Here is a 17,292-nt window from a genome sequence, read left to right as displayed (position 1 = left end):
ATCTAATCTCCACTCTTTCTGACATCCAACTGGGTGCATCTACGATGGCTAGACGAGTGTCAGATATGTCTGGTAATTTGGCCGATCAGCTGGACCGGGATCTGGCAAAGTGCAGCTGGTTTAGCATCCAGTGCGACGAGTCCGTGGACAGCAGCAGTACAGCGCAGCTGTTAGTTTTTATCCGGATGGTGTTTGAAGATTTCTCCACAAGAGAAGAACTGCTGACACTACTGCCATTAAAGACAACTTATAACAATTTATAACACAGTGAAGGAGTTTTTCGTGCATAAAAAGGTTCCATTGGAAAAGCTGGTAGCTGGTAGTGACTACAGACGGGGCTCCTGCTATGATTGGCCGACATACAGGTTTCATCGCTCACTGTAAAAGTGACCCAGACTTCTCAAAATTTTTGCATTATCACTGCATCATTCACCAGCAGGCCTTATGTGCAAAAGTGATCGGCTTTGGACACGTGATGACTCCCGTTGTAAAAATCATAAACGACATCCGCTCCAAAGCAAAACAACACAGGATTTTCAAGGTGCTATTGGAGGAGATGTCAGCTGAATATGGTGACCTGCTGCTACACATGGAAATCCGATGGCTCAGCAGAGGACGAGTTTTACTTCGTTTTTTGTCACTTTTGGGTGAAATAAAAGAGTTCAAGCAGTCCAAAGGCGAAGACGTCTCACTGCTAGAGGACACAGAGTGGACACTTGACCTTGCATTTTTGACGGACATTACTGGGAAACTAAACGACTTGAACTGCCAGCTGCAAGGCAAAGGTAAGACTGTTGTTGATATGATAAGTGCTTTAAATGCATTTAAAGCCAAGATGAACATTTTCTCTGTGGATTTACAGAGAAAAAAGGTGCTGCACTTTCCCTCTGTGCAGTCGGTGCTGAAAGACAATGCTTCTGCATCTGAGACATTTGACAAAGTTGCAGAAAAGTACTATGAAGTCATAAACAGACTTGGGCTAGAGTTTGAGAATAGGTTTTGTGACCTTCATCAGCTTGAGCCATGTGTGTCGTTCATTTCCAATCCTTTCATGAATGTGGACACAACATGGTTTGCTGAGCAACTAAGTGCAATATTCAACTTGGATGCTGGACAGGTGGAGATTGAAATCATAACATTGCAAAATGACCTCCACCTCAAAGCCTACCAGGCTGCACCAAACTTTTGGTCCCTTGTTGACACAGAGAAGTACAGTGGAGTATGCACAGCAGCTATGAAGGTTGCTAGCCTGTTTGGTTCAACCTATCTCTGTGAATCAGCGTTTTCTGACATGAACTTCATCAAGAACAAACACAGAACACGCCTTACTGATGCACATCTGAAAGACTCACTCACAGTTGCAGTGTCAAGTTACACACCAGATTATAATACACTGGTGAACAGCATGCAATGCCAGTCTTCCCACTAAAAAAGAAACAAATACCAGATGTTGTCAGTGGCAACATGGCAGTGCCATGGCGAAGTTGAATTAAAATAATGAAGAATTGTGTTCAATTTAAAAGTGTTTTAAAAAAATGCCACAGATTTGGTCGTTAGTTCAAAATGTGACAAGATGTATTTAAAAATATGTAAGTGGATTTTTCTAACATTAATAATTGATAACTTTTTGAAACAGTGCAACATAGTTCATGATTTGTTAAAAGGGTTTGTTAGTGGCTAGTGAAAATGGGACATTTTCCCCTTTTAAAACATTGAAGAATTGTGTTCAATTTAAAAAGTGTTTTAAAAAATGCCACAGATTTGGTCATTAATTCAAAATGTGACAAGATTTATTTAAAAATATGTAAGTTGATTTTTCTAACATTAGATAATTGATAACTTTTTGAAACAACAGTTCATGATTTGTTAAAAGGGTTTGTCAGTGGCTAGTGAAAATGGGACATTTTTCCTATGAAATGTAGTGATGTAAGTGATCATCTAAAAATAACAATTACTGATATTAAATTGCTGAATATTGATATCTGTTTCCCTCCTTTATTGTCATTGTTGCTAATTATTGTGAGAAATCATTTACGTGATTAGTGTCTTCACATAGATGAGTATTATTAATAATGTATAACTAAAGGCAAACTGAGCAAATTTGTTATTTCAGAAGAGCGTATCAAACTGGTAGCCCTTCGTATGACTCAGTACCCATGAAGTAGCTCTCAGTTTCAAAAAGGTTGGTGACCCCTGCCCTAGATAGTACTTAGTCACATTCTCTCTGACATCTGACACTTATCGTTCATCACAGCAGAGCCAACGGTCAGCTGTGGCCCAGAATGCCTTCTGTCAGAATGGACTGATCTTTCTCTGATCCTTTACCAACAAAGGATTGCATTAATAAATGATGGTGTGGTGTGGATGTGGAACCTGAACCAGGCCCTCCACACATGTCCCCACTGAAGGAACTGAGGGGGCAGTTACGCTACATCAACACTGGGGAAAGAGGAGGAGACGGTAATCTGACCTTGAGTACCCGCTCCACTCACAGACGTCCCGTGGACAGAATGTGATAATGAAACCTAACAGATCCAATCCAACCCACTTACAGCCGAAATGTGTCATTTTATGCAGACACAACAGTTTTTCAACTGTTTCAAGTTGACTTAAAACTTTAAACAGAGTACTGAAATTACTCACTTTAGCTTTAATCCCCTACAACAAGAAATCAATTTAACCCCTAAACATAGTCCAATAACATTGATTCATTGTATAAGACAGGCGTATGATGTAGGGAGGTGCTCCCATGTAAAACAGACAGTCAATTAGCTAAACAGCTTCTGTAAATCATTCATATTAGTACAAAGGCAGCTATAAAATGCTCTATTTATTGATTAAGTGCTCAGTTGAAGGTGAAACGTGACCATCCGGATGTTGTACAGGATGTTAGTTCAGTTATTCAGGACATAATGTTCAGAGAGCTATATTCATTAATCACATTATTAATTTATTAAAGGGATAGTTCATCCAAAAACGAAAATTACCTATCAAGCCATCACAGGTGTACATGATTTTCTTCTTACAGACTAATAAATTCGTAGTTATATTTAAAAAAAAAGTCCTGGATCTTCCGAGCTTCATAATGGCAGTGAATGGCTATTGAGATTTTGAGGCAAGATAAATTGCATCCATCCATCATAAAAAGTGCTCCACACGACTCCAGGAGGTTAATAAAACCTCCTGAAGTAATTTGATGCATTTGTGCTTTATTATTATTAAATTTTATATATTTGACATCCTACATCATCTGAATGTCACTTATTGTTAGTGGATACTAGAGATTATGGTTTATAATGCTTTAAATATGGATATTTTTTCTTACAAACACGCTTTCATTTGATTCAGAAGGCCTTTATTAACTCCCCGGGGCCATGTGAAGCACTTCTTATGATGGATGGATGCACTTTATTGGATGTTTATTGGACTACTGAATATTAACACCCATTCACTGCCATTATAAAGCTTGGAAGAGCCAGGACATTTTTAATATATCTCGATTGCATTCATCTGAAAGAAGAAAGTCATACAGACCTAGGATGGCTTGAGGGTGAGTAAATCATTGGGTAAAAAATACATTAAATACTTTATTATAAACACATTAATTATCTAGATAATAAATACAATATATACTTACATTGATTATACTTTTATTTACTATACACCCACATTTACAGTCAAACCAAAAATTATTCAGACACCGGATATCATTTTTTTTTTTTGTGGGAGCAGGACAATAGTTAATTTATGTAAGTGAGGATAGCAAAATATTACATATTATACAGTGGACTACCAGTAAAATGGATAAAATTTGATTTGATACTTTGACCTGATCATGTTTTGTTACATATGTTTCTATCAAACTTATCTGACATCAAAATTAATTTGTTCTGACACAGTTTACCTCTTGAGTTCTTGTCATATTGAATTACCATTTTCGAAACTACAGCGAATAAACTGTGATACCCTGAGAAATGCTAAAGGTGTCTGAATAAATTTTGGTTTGACTGTATATAACAATATATACTTACAATCATTATACTTTATACACTTCATTGACCGACTTCTTTTAAACAGTTTTGCTCATTTTTTTTCATAATCATTCACCGATACTACATCCTGAAACCAAATTCTTCCCTATTAATATAATACCAGTAAACATCCTCTGACCTAAACATAATACTACCAAATGTAATTCTATCCTAAGTCTAATCACCCAATACAAGTCTGATTTGACCTTTTCATATGATCTTATTAAATCATCCACTTTCTTAATTATCTAAATAATGATCCTTTGCACTATTACGGACACCTTTGCATCCTCATCTTTAGGCACTCGCTGTCCGTACCATCTGTACCCAGGTAAACCATCAGCCCACTCACACTCTGGAAACACAAGCTCAGCCAGGCTAATTACACGTAACAGGATCTATGTCTCTTCCTCTACCTCCCCTCCTCCCAGGCCCGGCTTCACCGTCCTGCTGCAGCACACCCCTCCCCTTCCATTCCTCCCTCCCACCGGCACTCACCTGCATACACACTGACTGTGAACAGGCCACACTACGTACATACAGTATCAGCATATCATCACGTGTCTGAAGATGAAATGTACATACAGTACTGTAATACCACCAGCTGTTCTTTCTCTTTTTATCCCTTTTAGGTTAATGAAAGAATATTAAATGGATTTACACTAAATTAATAATCATTAGACAGACTCATAGAAAGTTAATTATTTATTTGGATTTACAATAAGACGAATATATGAGTGTGAGGGAACTTTCGAGCAGTTTTTTCATGTTCTACACACGAAATACAGTCATACAGGTCTTGTACATATGTGAATATGATGACAATTTAGAATTTTAACTGAGCTATCCCTTTAAGAGCCCATTTGAACTCCAAGAATACATGACCTCAATGAACTTTACTTCACTTCATCTATTCGCTTTCCGTATCCGCATGTCGTGCCTATCACAGGCCGGTACCGGGAATTTCCACTCGCGTGGCTCCGCCTCGTGTTTGACGCAGAAAAAGCGGCCTATAGGGAATGAAACAGCTGGGATGCTGATGGTGGTGCATTGCCACGAGCATCACTGCGACAGCAGCCGGCATTGCACCCGGCAGCGACGTTAAAAAAACCGTTATCAAACTTAACAAAAACTGCCCGAAAGTAACCAGTATCTGTTTCCAGACATCCCGTTTAACCAGGTTAACTCAGAAGCAAGCGCTCGGCTTAAACCATGACTTTTTGCGTAACTGCGTAATCATTTTAGCGCGGCTCTAGTCATCAGTTTTGACGCATTCACTGCAGCGCGTCTAGACATTGGACACTGCGATGGTACGGTTCTTTTCTGCGTACATAGCTTTAGCCGGTCTCTCCGGTTCCCTGGCAACGGCTATAAACCACATCAGCTGCTCGACACCGGCATTCTCGCTACTGTGCTGCTACGGGACGCACCTACGTCATGCAGACATGTCATTACATGCTAAAACCACGCTGATGAGGCAAATTGCGCAACTCATTCTGTCTGACATTCGTTTCACCCCTCCGCGGTTACACACTGTACTGATGAGTCTCCATTAGCCGCAATTGAGATTCGACCTTCTCGGGTCATCATTGAGAATGAATCTATTAAATCTGTCCCGTCAGTGAGGTTATGTCACAGATGCAGGAAATAAGCCGGCTGAAGTTCAGATTCCCGGTAACCGCATTATGACGCATTCTTCAGCGATGGACCGGCTCTGAGGCGTGCGCGCGCGCTTGTGTGGATACCAACTCAAACACAGCAACTCAGCAATGCTGAGTGTCCATAAATACAAAAACGATTTAAATTGACATTTAGTAACCTACATTTGTATTAACCGGAGCACCGCGTAAATGATGTAAAGGGGGTGAACCAACAAAAAACAGTTGTAAAACATTTTAAAACAACCTGGCAAACAACTTCTAAGCATAGGCTAAATAAGTAGAAACACACATCACATTTATCACGCAAAGCCAGCATTACGCAGCACTGCCCTTTGGCAAGTCTAACAAGCATAACCCGATTAAACTGGCATGTGAAGGTTACTAAAATAACCGTCTAGATATAATCATTCAGACACACCGACAAGCTTTCAATTACGGTATCAGGTGTTACATTATCTGCGTCTCCGCTATGACGACAGCATCTGAAAGTTTGAAAAAGCAGTTCCTTTGCATTCGCTGCTATCATATCGTATAATAACGTTTCGGATTTATGGCGTATAATTTGTAACGTGTGTTTCCAGAACGTCCTGTGCCATCGGTTTGTCGCAGTCTCGAAATACGCATGTAAGTCAATGTCATTCTGTCACTTTTTGTCTGACAGCATAGGACATGACGCAGCATATTAAAGTTGCCTCAGTAAAATTTAATTCCATTGTTTTAAATCGTTTCTGTTTGCTGTGATGGAGTAAAAGAGAGATGTTGGTCTTACCCCCATGGTTGCGCAGTCAGTCCGTTCTTTTCAGGTAATATGAGAGTGATGGAGAGAGTGACAGCCTTTCACGAAGAGAGAATTTCAGTCAAAAAAAGGCTTTTAAGAAACGTACAATTATAGCAGGTTTAGAAACTTTGTTTCAGTGCTTTACCTCGGCTGCGCGTATACTTTCACGTCAAGGTAGGTTATAAATGAAGTTAGTCTATTCGTCCCAACATTAAGTTAATGAACCTGACAACTTTAAACTAAATGGTCAAATGAAACTCGACGGCGAGGCAGTGCATTTCGCAGAGATGCCGGTCTCGTGCACTGCTCTTGGTAGTCGCGGTAAAGCCGGCAAAACTAAGAAGCCGCACTGCCGCCTTTTTATGTTCTGGTGTCCCTCCGCGACACCGCCAGCTGCCGCACCACTCCGCCTGGAAAGAAGCGCCGGTGGATGTGAGAGATGCGCTTCTCCATCCGACCGACCTCATAAACGAGTACCTCACTAAAAACGCCCACATTTAAGCTCTCAGCCAATAGGCGCACGCACGCCTTGATATCGACGTGTCATCTGTCCAATCAACGCGCAGGCAGCAGGTGCAAGCCACCAATCGGAATCAGCTAAAGCTCCTCCTGCGGTACTGCAGAATTCTAAAGGTGACAGTCGCACAGCATCATCGTGTGCTCTAAGAAAATCTCTTGTTTGATAAAATGGACTAAGAATAAGCTAAGTCATAATCGGTGTGATTGCATGATTCATGTATTGTAAACGTGTTTGGTTTATTGTTGTTTCTGTGTATTATTAGTCTACGCATGTATTAAATTGGTCAGAGAATGAGAACACAGCTGCAGTTCTAGTTGACACCGCACCGCAGTAGGCCTTAAGCACACTATGTTCAATAACTGTCCTGTCATACTTTAACCCTGTAACATCTTAACCATATTTATTATAATCTAATATTTCATTAGCGTTTATTGCGATTTTACTGGTTTTAATGCACCAGTTTTGGTCTCTTCATTATTTGTGGTGGATATCTGTAATGTATTTAACATTTTTATTTCATTTTGTAGCTTGTTTAAATAAGAATGACTTATGTTTCACCTATGGCAAATATCTCAAGCTTCATTTGATAAATATATTATACATTATACATAATTCATTCTGTACATTCTGTACTCTTTCACTCTTTTATACTGAACACCTCAAACAACTTCATCTACCTTTGGCTTCATACTTCTCAGAAATAAAGGTATGAAAGCTGTCACTGGGGTGGTACCTTTTTAAAAGTACTAATATGTTCCTTTAAGGTACCAAAACAGACCGTTTAGATACAAACATGTACCTTTTGAAAAAGTACCGCCCCAGGGAAAGCTTTCATAGGCTACATTTATTTCTGAGAGTGTACTCAGTTCATTAGAAAGAAAGGAAGATGGAGACAATTAATCAAAATGTGACCTCAGACTCAGTGACCCTGGAAAGGTCAAGCTTGCAAAGCAAACCCATGCTGTCACCTCACCTTAAAATAGCACAGATGCCCTTTAAGTATTTACAGAGGACATACGCACAAATTTCATTCATATGTTAAAGAAAACATATGCATGAATGTCAGGCTATGTATAACAAACTAACAGTTTTTATCACAGCTAGGCTGTAGTATCTGGATGCAGGAAACACCTCGTACTCCAGACACCCGGAAGGTGCCAATAATTACAGATGCTCGACAGCATCTTGCCTTGCTGCTTGACTTTCGTCTTGGTCAGACCCAGCATTTGCAGATCTTTCTGTAGATGTCAGCCATAGACTCCCATATAAACGCATTTAGCTTCATATTATCTGAATACATGCACTGGCACACACGCACATATATAGAGCCAGTGGGTTGATTTGCAATGGAAAGTGCTTCTGTAATATGCAGGGGAGACCAATTGTGTGTTTTTTAAGGTTAAATGTGCTATGAAACACAAGTATTTGCTTTGAAAGAAAACCTGTATGTCAGTGAATGTTAACCAAATTGCTATATATATTTATATTTTAATATATTTTATATATTAGATTTTAATCAACTGTGTCGCCTGGTTAAAGCCCATTAGGCAGCATTGTCTGTGGCATATTACTGATAAAGTTCTTTCTGAATTTTTAAAGAACCAAAATGGCTGACACCATGTATGCTCTATCCTTCCTTAACCTTTGGCAGCATCCCCCCCCCTCGCTGCAGAGAGAACTAGAAGGGGAAAAAAATCTCTGTCTCCACGGCAACTGCGGTCAGGTGATCTTATCTCTTAGTCATAATGCTGACTCAGAAAATGGGGGATTGAGGAAGAGAGGGAGACAGTCAAAGAAACCCTCATTTTAATCTGTGACAGTTACATCACCGTGTGAAGTAGTGTGAGAACTTGATGCTAATTTGTGCGTGTGAGAACCGAATCCCTCATTATCACAAATCTGCTTTTCATTTTAAGATTACTGAGATCTCTGAAGTGACCAGTATAGTTAGGAAAGCAAACGAATGAACTATTTATTGAGAACCCAAGAAGAGGTGAAGGATGGGGATCAGAATAAAATGAGAGTTAGCTGCTATAAGGTCAATACAAATGCTTACACTAATGTAAATGTATATATCAAATATATTATTATATTAACAATATATACAGGAAAATTGCCTTGTAAAATATTATAAATAAATTATAAATACACCACCAGTCAAAACTTTTTGAACAGTAAGATTTTTAATGTTTTTAAAGTCTCTTCTGCTCACCAAGCCTGCATATATTTGATCCAAAGTACAACAAAGACAGTCAAATTTTGAAATATTTTTACTATTTAAAATAACTGTTTTCTATTTGAATATATTTTAACATGTAATTTATTTCTGTGATTTCAAAGCTGAATTTTTAGCATCATTACTCCAGTTTTCAATGTCATATGATCCTTCAGAAATTCTAATATGCTGATTTGCTACTCAAAAAAACATTTTTTTATTATTATGTTGAAAACTCAGCTGTTTTCAACATAATTAAAAAAAATGTTTTTGAAAAATATTATACTGACTCTATACTGAAGCTTTTGAATGGTATAGTGCATAATGTTACAAAAGCTTTTAATTTCAGATAAATGCTGATCTTCAGATCTTTCTATTCATAAAAGAATCCTAAAAAAAATTAGACTGAATTGATAAAAAATAATAATAAAAAGTGTTTCTTGAGCAGTGAATCAGCATATTAAAATCCGGAAGGATCATGTGACACTGAAGGCTGGAGTAATGATGCTAATTTAGTTCACAGGAATAATTACATTTTCAAATATATTCAAATTGGTAAAGAGTTCATTTAAATAGTAAATATATATATTTTTTAAATGTTACTGTTTTTGCTGTACTTTGGATGAAATAAATGCAAGCTTGGTGAGCAGTACAGACTTATTTAAAAAAAAAATCTTATTGTTCAAAAACTTTTGACTGGTAGTGTAAATACGTATTCATAAATTATTACATAGGCTATATAAGGTGTATGTAACTTTAAAATGGATTTTTTTAAAAGAAATTTACACTTATATCAGTAAAGATGCATTCAAATTGATCAAAAATTACAGTAAAGATTTTTACAAGGTTTATATTTCATTTAAATGTTTTTTTCTTCTAAGGATCCTGGAAAGATGTATCTCTAAATTTCCAAAAATATCACAACAGTTGTGTGTCCTTAAAATATTGGATGAGAAATAAATCACAGTACAAAACAAAAACAAAGGCAATATTACAAAATATAACATTAACGCTCACTTTCAGTACAAAAATTGACAGATAATTTTCTCACCCCCTTGTCATCCAAGATGTTCATGTCTTTCTTTCTTTCAGTTTTTTTACCTTCATTTGAAGGAGGAGAAAATGAGAGGTTTTCAACCTACCCTAACTGTTTTGAACTGGAATACACAGTTTACGCAGAGCTAGACAAGACAAGCAATTGAGGTTAAAAAGTAAATAACTTGTCAATTTGTTTTGAAAATAACTGATTGTTTCACTAGATAAGACCCTTCTTCCTCGGCTGGGATCAATTAGAGCTCTTTGAAGCTGTATTTAAACTGTATTTTGGAAGCTCAAACTCAGGGGCACCATAGAAGTCCATTATATGGAGAGAAATCCTGAAATGTTTTCCTCAAAAAACATAATTTCTTTAGGACTGAACAACGAAAGACTTGAACATCTTGGATGACAATGGGGTGAGTAAATTATCTGTAAATTTTTGTTCTTGAAGTGAACTTCTCCTTTAAAAAGTGTATAAATTCCTCTTTTTTATAGAAATATTGTCCAATTGCAACACCAGCAGATAAACTTGCAGTGGGAATCTGTGTCTCTCATGCCTCCCCTGAGCCCACTGAGTTTTAACAGACCCCCTAAAGCAAGTGGTGAGTTTGGCGGGGGGTAATTGAAAATTAATGGGAAAAAGTCACATGAGAGGAGGAAATACCTCAATCACGATATGATTGGATATGACTGGTTATGTTCGGATGTGATTAGCTTATACAATAAATCCCACCTCTTGTGTTCGTGAATGAACAATATAATGGCATAACTGGGAAGACTAATTAAAAAAAAAAACACTTTGTTACATCAAAATAATACTTAAAATGGCATGAAAACAATCTGTGAGAATTTTTAGGGAGTAATCAGCTTGGTGAAATTTAAAGTAAATCTGTGTCTGTGACCAATATTTACAGAGGTTTGATGACTGACGATCTGAAAAATTCAAAAATAGTTACAAATTAACTATTACAAAAAGAATAGCTAAACATAAGTTCACAAATCAAATATGTGACCCTGGACCACACAAAACCAGTCATAAGGTAAAATTTGACAAAACTGAGATGTATACATCATATGAAAGCTCAATAAATAAGCTTTCTATTGATATATGGTTTGTTAGGATAGGACAATATTTGGCCGAGATACATCTGTTTGAATATCTGGAATCTGAGGGGGCAAAAAAATCAAAATACTGAGAAAATCACCTTTAAAGTTCTCCAAATTAAGTTCTTAACAATGCATATTACTAATCAAAAAATAAGTTTTGATATATTTATGGTAGGAATTTTACAAAAAATCTTCATGGAACATAATCTTTACTTAATTTCCTAATGATTTTTTGGCATAAAAGAAAAATCAATAATTTTGACCCATACAATGTATTTTTGGCTATTGCTACAAATATACCCCAGCGACTTAAGACTGGTTTTGTGGTCCAGGGTCACATATATTGTTTACATTTTTACTGCCTTATATGTAGTTATATAAAAATGTAAAACAGAATTGTATATATATATATAGTCTAAACTAGGTCAAAATACTATATATAGCGGCACTCTGTCAGAAAGACGAACAGGAAGTTCCCCAAATAAGTTTCCTTAAAGCAACACTAAGTAACTTTTCGAGGAGCGTCTCGCTGCAGCCTGCGGTGGACATCCAACCCCGCCCACATCCAAGTGTGACGCCAGACGCCGCGCCCATGTTCAAACACGTCACACATCCAACATATTAAATAGTATTAACACATATTAAAATAGTGATAATATGATTAGCAATGTTCACATTTGTGGACATATCTTTAGAGAATTAGATGAAAATGAAAATATGCTAAGTGTTACTTTTACAATAACAAAACTTACTTGTCCGTCTAAATCTGATCTTGTCTAAGCTATGTCAAAATCGATTATAATAAACGTGAATTTATGTCATTACACAAACAAATAGGGTAGGGTTTAAATGTTTTTATTACCAATTACCATTTTCCTAACTTTAATCAACCAAAGCAAGCGTTTTACCGGCTGTTCGAATGTAATTAGTTCCATATGAAAGGTGACCTAGGTTTAATTTGTATTATTTAATACAAACTGTTTTGTTTACATCCCCGATACAACATACTTCCGCCATTCTTGCACATGCGTACAACATCGGGATTCTTTTTTTTTTTTTTTTTTAAAGAATAATTGGACATTACAAAAATATTGAAATAGAAATCCAGATACACAAAATACAAGCCTAATCTGTTTACAGTAATACAATATGTAATAAGATAAAATTAAAATAATAATAATAAAAAAATAAAAAATAAACTAATACCATAGAGAGAAAAAAATAAATAAATAAACGTATAAATAAAAAGTAAATAAATAAACAAAAATTAAATTAAAACCTAGAAGCAACTAAACAATAGTTCAAATTTTCTTCCTTTTCCCTTACATATACAAAAATTATATTGTGGAAGCATAACCAGAAAAAAAGTTCTCCGTGAAATGTAACAACAAATGTATTCATTTGTTTAAAAGACTTTTCAAAACTTCTATTTCTGATAAAAATAAATTACATTTTGGTATGCATTTAGCAAATTTCTGTTTATGAATATAATATTTGCCTTGCAAAATGTAAAAGTTAACAACGTACTCAATCATTTTACTTTTATGAGAATAAGTACAGATAACATCTTTTAAAGAAAGCATATAATTAACATTTCTTTGCAGAAATAGAAAGGTGCTAACATCAGACTAAAAACTAAGAGACAATTCACAATTATAAAACAAATGACACAAGTCTTCCTCATGTGTGTTACAGAAACTGCAGGTATTATCAATGTCCATGAATTTAGAAAGAGCTACTTTACATGGATAAATTTCGTGAAGTATTTTGAAATGCACCGCTTTAAGGCTACCGATGGGGAGGGGAGTCACACGGTGACGCATTGACGTGGGCGTGGTGTCTGACGTCACACATTGATGTGAGCGGGGTTGGATGTCCACCGCAGGCTGCAGCGAGCCCTACTTGGACTTTTCCCTCAATGCTCCCTCTACAGGTTAGAAGCGGAATTGTCCATTACCGCTGTCGTAAATAATTTAGCCTACCGTCGTGTCACATGCACGTTATTTGTTTGAAAGGCTATCCAGGACTGGCTTTGGAAATAGGCTCTATGCACGGCGGTGAATGACGTACTTCCGGTGGAATATAAGGATGCTGGATTACTTCCGTTCCGGCGCGATTGTAGAGTGTTGTGTACTATTTTTTCTAATAACTTGTATTGTCTTCTATACTACGGTAACGTTAGTCACAAAAACAGACTCCACTCATATTGTTGATGCTTATTTGCTTTATTATATTAAATAAACATATAAAATGACATCTAAACGTATGAAAGTATCTTTTCAAAGACGGGAGGACAGCCCCTCTAGCCACCACTGCTGTGTGCCACAGTGTACAGCATCTGCTAAATTTAACACTTTTCTAAGTTTCCACGCGTTTCCTAAAGAATGTGTGATTATAAAACCAACTTTGCCGCCTTGTATCTCCATTACCACTGTTTCAGCTATAATTAGCAGTGATAATGCAGTGCTATTCATCTGTCGTAGAACTGCATTACATTTTTTATTCTTATTATTTTGTACAATAATCATCCATACTAGCTAAGATAACAGCTGTGGTTATCCAAGCTGAACAGTGGTAACGTTAGAAAAGTAAAAACTGAACTGGACTGAACATGTCCAACAGAACTTTGAACGTCACTTTTAAGCTACTCTACTCTCAGTTGGTGTGGAGTCTCTGCTTTCCTCATAGAGCGGTAGCAGTGAGCGTTCACTGAGATCTCATTTGTGGCCCTGATTTTACCTGACACTTTCAGACAAAATTACAAACACGCCTGCTGCTGGACGAATCGTAAAAAAATAATAGAAGTTCAGTTCAGGCGGTTCAGGTTAGCTGAATTTACCTTCATAATTGCACAGATACGAAGACACATAAAACTTGAAACCTTTCTCAAGTTTGCTCTGTGGCGTTGTACTGCACATCAGTGATTGTACATTTGGGCAACTCTTGCAAACACCGAGTAAAATTCGTCGACTCTGCCATAATCGCGTTTTTCTCCGCTTCAAACCTCTCCAACCGGAAACGGAATAGCAGCCTTGCGTCAAACGCGGAAGTACGCGTGCATAGAGCCTATAATGTCCAGTGACAAGGTAGAGTATGTTGTATGACTTTATAAAAGTATGAAAACCTTTTGTGAAGCCTGCCGTGAAGCAAGTCGCATTTGTAGTATCATTTGAACTACAAAACCGCGACCCGACGACCCAAACTTACATAGTGCTGTTATGGCTGATAGAGGGTCGCAAAGCGAATACGAAAGTGCCGTTTCACCCTGTTATGAGTTGATGAACCACTGACATGAGTTCAGAAACATTATTTTAAGGTAAAAAAAAAAAGTTACTTAGTGGGGCTTTAATATAATCTGACAACAGGAAGAATTTGTGAGTGTATCTGAGTGCAGCAGCTGGATTCTGAGCCAATTAATCATATGAACATGGTTTTGTGCTGCTTGACAGAGAACAGAACATCCTCTCCCAAGAGCGATCTGATTTTTTTTTTTTTTTTTTTTTGCCAGGGCGCATCTTAAGTAATTACACGGCTCGGATGCTGTGATGGCATGACTGCTGACTCTGCAGTCTGTCGTGATGCTGCGTGAGCGTGAGGTTACAGTGCCTGATTCAGAAAGTCATATGGTTACTAGGGCACTTTTGCTTTAAGAGGTGGACAGCCAATCAGAAGGCCAAACCATTAGACTAGGGTGTCCTTGGAAATGACCTTGTGGGGTATAAGGGTGATGTGAGGAGTGAAGGTCACGGCATCATGTCTATCGGGAATCAAAGCGTGTCAATTCCCAGAGACATGAAATGAGTTAGAGATAACGAATGGGAGACACAGAGAATGAGGTGACAGTTGGAGTATTAAGAGCACAGAGGTCTCTGCTTTACACACATGCACAGACGTCATCCCCCTCCAGATTAAAGTGACCGCACACCACGTCCTCATTGCATAAAGACTTCACTGAAAGGAGTAGAGGACAAGATAGGAATAGACCAGGATTAAGGAGAGGAGAACAGACATGAAAGAGAGGATGAGGGGATGAAAGAGGGTTCGAGCCAAGGGCTTTAAAACAAGCAATCAAGTTCAGATTAAACGTAGCACTCCGTGGTTCTTCTATGTCAGGCCTTTGTCTAAAATGTGACTCCAAATCCTCAAGGCTTTTGAGCTAACAATAAACTCTATGTATGTTCTGTGCCACAGACACTCTTAAAGGGATAGTTCACCTAAAACTGAAAATTCTGTCATTAATTACTCACTCTCATGTCGTTCCAAACCCATAAGACCTTTGTTCATCTTCGGAACACAAATTCAGATATTTTGGATTAAATTTGAGCACTTTCTGAACCTGCATGAACAGCAAGCAACTGGCACGTTTAAGACCCAGAAATGTAGTAAGAACATTGTTAAAATAGTCCATGTGACATCCAGTGTTGGGTGTAACTACTTACTAAATAATTACTGTAATTTAATTACTTTTCCCTTCAAAAAGTAAAGTAAGGGATTACTCTTATTTTTCTGTAATTTAATTACAGTTACTTTTTATGTAATCGAAATTAATACTGTGTATAAGCTGTAGAACATTTATATACAATACAATTGTAAAGTCATATGATCCTTCAGAAATCATTCTAATATTCTGATTTGCTACTCAAAAACATTTATTATTATGATGTTGAAAACAGCAGAATCTTTTCAGGTTTCTTTGACGAATAGAAAGTTCAGAAAAACAGCATTTATCGGAAATAGAAATCTTTTGTAACATTATAAATCTCTTTATCATCACTTTTGATCAATTTAAAGCATCCTTATTAAATAAAAGTATTCATTATGATTTATAATGTTACAAAAGCTTTTAATTTCAGAAAAATGCTGATCTTTCTATTCATCAAAGAATCCTGCAAAAAACGTGATTGAATTGATAAAAATAATAATAAAAAATGTTTCTTGAACATATTAGAATCCTTAAGGATCATGTGACACTGAAGGCTGGAGTAATGATGCTGAAAATTAAGTTTTGATCACAGAAATGATTACATTTTAAAATATATTCGAATAGAAAAGAGTTAGTTTAAATAGTAAAAATATTTCAAAAATTTTACTCTTTTTGCTGTACTTTGGATCAAATAAATGCAAGCTTGGTGAGCAGTAGAGACTTATTTAAAAAAATAATAATAATAAAAAATCTTACTGTTCAAAAACTTTTGACTGGGAGTGTAAAGTCTAACTTTTAAATGCATGTTTTTTCATGTACCATTTTAACTTTAACAAGAATATTGGTAACACTTTAGTGTCTGTGTAGTTTATTCAACATTTTTGTTCTCTTCTGTGTCAGAATCACAACACTTTACTTGCTATTCAACTATTCAACTGTTCAGCTATTCAACAGCCTAAAATAGGATTTTGAACAAAATGTAAAACATTTTAAAAGCGAATATATAGCAGCAAACATAGAAAATGTGCTGTGTGAAATATTACACCAACATTTGTGCCAATAAATGCTGTAATTAATACATTTTAGAATTTGATCATACTTAAAACATGTAACAACTAACCCCATCTAACCTTTTATCAAATATACCTTTGTTCTAAGAACATATTTTAATATTTCAGTTAAAATCTACTATGTTTATACAGTTGGCCTGAATGTATGCTAGTGTGAATGATGATAATGATGTTGATATTAATAAAATATTATAATATTTAAGATTTGAACTAGATCGTAAACTAACACACAAATTAACTTTTAGAAAATGTCTTATAAAATTTGATAAATCCTTATGTATTTATAAATTATATTGCATAGCCTATATAAAGTATATATGTATGTATATCTTTTCAACTTTTAAAAAAAGAAATAGACACTTATATTACATAAGGATGCATTAAATTTATCTAAATATATTGGATGAGAAAAAAATATGTAGTACAACAACAAAACAAAATGGCAATAT

The 17,292-nt window shown here is 36.3% G+C and overlaps 1 protein-coding gene across 1 annotated transcript in view; it reads right to left on the bottom strand.

Annotated features, from left to right (window-relative positions):
- atp1a3b (ATPase Na+/K+ transporting subunit alpha 3b) overlaps positions 1-6,893 on the bottom strand; it is a 40,331-nt gene extending 33,438 nt beyond the window's left edge. Inside the window, exons 1-2 of the mRNA XM_073846566.1 lie at positions 6,616-6,893; positions 6,462-6,526 (exon numbers count right to left, since the gene is read on the bottom strand). Coding sequence (XP_073702667.1) covers positions 6,462-6,467 — 6 coding nt within the window. The 5' untranslated portion in view covers positions 6,468-6,526; positions 6,616-6,893. The remainder of the gene's footprint in view (positions 1-6,461; positions 6,527-6,615) is intronic.
- Between the last annotated feature and the right edge of the window lie 10,399 nt (positions 6,894-17,292).

Source organism: Garra rufa, chromosome 9 (assembly GCF_049309525.1).
Source record: "Garra rufa chromosome 9, GarRuf1.0, whole genome shotgun sequence".
Classification (NCBI taxonomy): domain Eukaryota; kingdom Metazoa; phylum Chordata; class Actinopteri; order Cypriniformes; family Cyprinidae; genus Garra; species Garra rufa.
The sequence above is the reverse complement of the archived record's forward strand: the minus strand, read 5'-3'. Positions and strand labels throughout refer to the sequence as shown.